We start from the raw sequence: 4,821 nt of genomic DNA on the forward strand, positions 1-4,821 counted from the left end.
AAAAAAACTGCACTGAATTTGGAATATTTCAAAATGTATGTTTCAAATCCATTTCTCTTTGCTTCCGAAATTTTTTCACCTTTGACATTCAACCAAATTCTTTGATTCAAAGTTTTGTTAAAACCATATTCCGAAAGTAATTAGTTTACTAAATGAATCCATTCTTCAAAAAACTATAATTTTGAATAAGGGTCACTTTAATGTTCCTTAACCGATGTCCAGTAAATAAGAAATAATTTCGCTGTAACTAAACTTATATATCGATTTTAATGCTTTTCCACACCACCAAAACGAATTTTGAATGGTAAAAGAACAGTACTATCTTGATGCAAACGAAAGTCATTTTTATTTTCTTGTCGTTTTATGGAATGTCAAATATCGTATGTCTGTGTGAGTGAATTCCTATAGAGTTGTTTTTGACATTTCTTACGCACACTTGCTGAGCGTGTACAGATGAGACGGGACAATTAACCTCAAAAACTCTCGGTACAAAAAACGGGCAGCCGGTTGACACACATAATCGTTTTTGAGGTTGATTGCCCCAAAACTAAAAAGTGTTGGTGAAACAACGTGCATAATATCACGAACACTATCAGTGGCAAATAGGACTATAATGTTTTGATCTTGATGTGACGAATTCACGTTTGTTTTATTTTATCCATGGATAAAATCAATTGCACGTGCGATATTCAAGAAATGGTTCAAAATTTAACCATAAAAATAATAATGCAAAAAGCTAAGCTATTCTTACTAAACAGACTCGGATGATTGAGATTGTTTGTCAAGAATCATCATTATGTCAACAAACACACTTTGTTAGAAATTTTACTAAATTTGCAGGAAAATGCATCATCTCGAAGCTAAAAATATTTTTTCCCCAACTGCCTCTTCCAGTGGGCGGTAAAAGGGCTAGTTTGATATCCAAGTTTAGTTAGATATTTTAAAAAGAAGACATTTCTCGAATGTGACTAAATTTTTCATAGAAAGGGAAGTTTTCGGATTTATTGTAAAGTAAATAAAAATATTACACCGGTTTTTTGTTGCAGATGGTGACTTAATGGTATATTTCGTTGTTGCGATTTTCATTAAGTTTCTTCTGTTAACAAAACATTGCTTTACAAATTTTGTAAATATCACCTCTACTTTTGTTTTATTCAGTTTTTGTAAACCTCTGTGACGTTATCTTACTGGGGTCGATGCCACCAAGTAAAACTAATAAAATTTCGCAAACTTGTGGTAAAGCAACATTAGCAATCGTTGCATAATTTTGGGTAACCCATTTTATTATTTTCCCCCCATTAACAATAATATAGTGCAACTTACGTGCTATTTCAATTCACTTATTCCGTTGGCCTGAACGTGTGTTGTGTTGCAGTAGCATGGTTCACTCATGTTCTCGTTTCCTTGCTTGAACGGCTTGCACTCCGTTTCCGACCTCACTGGACTCTGCATTGGGAATGTTGGCCCAAAGATGGATGAGTGCACACCTCCCTGGGTGTATCCGAAACGCACCGTGATGGCTACGCCGCTCGCCCTGCGTATGCTGAAATTCAACGGATGCCACCACACTAGCCAGTAGAACACCCGGACTAACACACACTTGCTTTCCTTTTCTGCTGCAGACCGATGAGGAGTGAGCACAACGTCCTGTAGGTGCAATCCTATCCTTCTTGCTGAACTATTCTGTAGTTTCCGCTGGTTGCCAATTTGCGCCACCGTTTGTCTTACGCAACTCCGACAACCTGGTAGCGGACAACTCCGACAATGTGCACCGAGTTCCAAAATTGCTTGTAGTTGTACTGCGACGATTCTCGGCCGGTAAGCGTTCCTCAGCGCCGATGGTGTGCTGAATCGGAATGGCCAGCCACAAACAATGCCCAGAGATCTTTCTGCTTCTGTTATTACAGCTCCGTGACAAAGGAATGGAGCGCACGCTTGCACGATGGGCATGCAAACTCGAGAAGATCGCCTTTTGCCAGACGAAGAAAAGAATATTGGATCGGTTCTCCGAGAGAGCGCTTCCTTACGGGTGACGCGACCGATTCCAGTCGACACTGAAGTATGCCAATCTGCACAGCTGCTTGAGCGCACCTTTCCGAAATTAAGTGGCACTTCCACCTTCTGCTTTGCTTGGAAAAATGTTCCACCAATGCCTTGAGCACGTGCCATGCAGTTCCGCTTAATGCGGGGCGTTCCAAAACAGCAACGTAGCGAAGCAAAAACGCCTTTTGCAACTATTCCGCTTGATGTGCACCGAAATTTTCCTTGAAAGGTGTTCTTTGAAGCGTTTCGGAATGGATTCACAAATTCTCGATTCCACCAAGCGAAAGGCAGTTCGACCCACCACCAGATGGCGCTCCGAACAAGTTTGGAGAAATCACCGATAGAATAAAAAAGGGTCCTGGTGGAATAAGAATTCCGGTTAGGCCAGAGAATGTGATCAAAAGGGGGTTTTACTTACGCTGACGACCCTTTTGATTTGGTTAGCTCTTCTACCGAACTTCCTCTATCGCTTTTCCGTCTCAATCCTTTCTTTGGTGGTGGATAGTGAGGCGATATCTGAGGGTTGGGATTTGATTAGCATCTACTCCTTAATTGGCAGTTTTCTTTTTCTGCTTACCTTCGCTATTCTTGAGTCCTTCGCGATTTCAGAAATCGATATCGATGATCGACTTTCACCACAGTAGCTCCGGATTTCTCTGCTCTTGGCGTGCAGACTTCGAATGCTAGAAGCCCCGATACCAGATGTTTTCGGCCCTGTTGTGTTGCGAAAATTTAATGTTGTTGCTTCTATGCGGTTCTTTTTAAATTCCGCTTACCTATAGTGTTTTTTCCGCCTTGTTGTATGACAGAGAAGATTGCATGCGGATCTGCGGAGTTCCTTCTAGCTCTCACGCCTGTTTTGGGTGCTAATGGCCCTGTAGCGCGGTGGATGAGAAGCAATTAGTTGGTGCTTTGAAGGCGTTGATTTTGTCCGCTTACCTTGGATATTCTCCTCTTCTGTTTGTGATGGAGGAAATCGCATGCGGATGAGCAATCCTCTTTCCCGCTGTCCCAATCTTCCTGCGCACGTTTCAGGTGCTGGCGGCCCGGTATCGTTACGCTTTGTGGTGGAGCGAAATCAGCGAAATCTAGATTAAAGGTGACGATTTTTTAGCTGGCTGCCAGTTGCTGATTCTGTAGCTTACCTTTTCTTATCGCGCGAACTTTTTTTTCCGGGACGATGCCCCTTTCGCACTGCACACTTCTATCTTCTTTTTCCGGAAGTGCTTATTTGACAGGACAATAATGCCAACTTGCCAAACTTAAATGATTTCACGTTGAGCGTTCCTGGTAGCTTTTCGCGACTCGTTTTTCTCATTTGTTTATTTTGCGAGGGGTGATTCGCGCTAAATCTTATGCACGCTACTAATTTGTTGATGGGGAATGGGTTAAATTTAAATGTTTGCAAATTCGCTCAAATATCGTATCGGAATAAATAACGAAAATATTAAATGTAACACTGCTTTGGTAGAAATTTTCATGGATCATGGCAAGGATCCATGAAAATTTCAAAACCTGTCACAGAGAATTCGATGGAGTTAAACGACAACTTTCCGATTCAATCTCGGAAGCAATATACCTTCTAGATAGGCGTCTACAGCTCAATAAACAAACTCAATACAAACGGTACTCAAAACCAACTAATCTTGGCAGATATTCAATTACACAAACAACTTTAAACCATCGAATCATGGTAGATTGTGTCGGTAGGCACCAGCAGATCTGGTAAAGATTTCCATCAAATTCTGAGAAACTTCAGCAATATTACTTCCACTTCAGCAGCATACAATTATTTTAGATCTAATAGCCATTGTTATGAAGAATGACTGAGATCTTACGAGTAGGACTTAACAAGATAAAACTAGGCGGTACTGGTTTACTGGTAAAAACGAAGCAACAGAAGTCTAGGGAAAAGAGGGATTTAGTCCTCTAAGTTACGAAGAGCCCAGATAGAGGTTTTACCGCGCCTCCAGATCGCGTTCCTTTTGAATTTTTCTTGGCAACCCCCTTTGACAACTGTGCATGATCCTTAACATACGAATTTAATGAGATTTCGCATTTATAGATGACAGTTTTACTGTCGGCACTTATACTAAACGATGTTCCTCTGCGTTTTTCGTGGCTTTGACCCTAGTAGGTCTTCTGGCTTTTATAGAGCCTGTTGGGAGATTATTTTGGTTTAGCGACCAATTCCTTGATCGGGAGGTCTCAATCGGGAAGTCTTAATCGGTGAAGTCTTAATCAGGATGTCTTAGCCGTGTGTTCATGGTCGGTTGAAGGTAATCTTGTTCGTGTAGTCTTGATCGGGTAGTCTTGATCGGTTAGTCTTGATCGGGTGGTCTTGATCGGGTAGGCTTGATCGGGTAGTCTTGATCGGTTAGTCTTGATCGGGTGGTCTTGATCGGGTAGTCTTGATCGGTTAGTCTTGATTGGGATTGTTTGTAAATACCAGTATTCGGCTCTTGTTTTCTCCAGGAAGCTTGGTCAAACTATGGTCCTCCGGAGTAGGAGAAAGTCAAAAGGAATCCTGCAACCTCTTTCAAGCTACACTGGGTGTTGTCCTGATCCGTCGTGTTGATACTGTACTGGTTGAGCAGTGTTCGTGTTTGTGGGACAAAATCGGATGTTGCTGCTGCTGCGAATGAGCTCCCTCAGATGGCGCCTTCTTCCGGAGTCCACGAGCATGGCAGATGGTGGTGGTGGTGACGATAGACGTGTTTTTTCATCGACGATGATTTTGTTGACTACCTTGGGTAGTGGACATAGCTAGACTTTTGA

At 41.9% G+C, this 4,821-nt stretch overlaps 1 protein-coding gene across 2 annotated transcripts; it reads right to left on the reverse strand.

Annotated features, from left to right (window-relative positions):
• Positions 1–1,144: 1,144 nt before the first annotated feature.
• On the reverse strand, positions 1,145–3,351 carry LOC129755059 (uncharacterized). 2 transcript variants are annotated; one of them, XM_055751390.1, is made up of 2 exons: positions 3,189–3,351; positions 1,145–3,131 (listed from the first exon to the last, which is right to left on the reverse strand). In XM_055751390.1, exon 2 carries the CDS (start codon positions 2,167–2,169, stop codon positions 1,327–1,329), a length of 843 nt encoding a protein of 280 aa, XP_055607365.1. In that variant the 5' UTR covers positions 2,170–3,131; positions 3,189–3,351; the 3' UTR covers positions 1,145–1,326. The 2 variants fall into 2 exon arrangements, with proteins under 2 accessions (XP_055607365.1, XP_055607356.1); XM_055751381.1 differs by having other exon boundaries at positions 1,145–2,559; positions 2,621–3,351.
• Between the last annotated feature and the right edge of the window lie 1,470 nt (positions 3,352–4,821).

Source organism: Uranotaenia lowii, chromosome 1 (genome assembly GCF_029784155.1).
Source record: "Uranotaenia lowii strain MFRU-FL chromosome 1, ASM2978415v1, whole genome shotgun sequence".
NCBI lineage: Eukaryota > Metazoa > Arthropoda > Insecta > Diptera > Culicidae > Uranotaenia > Uranotaenia lowii.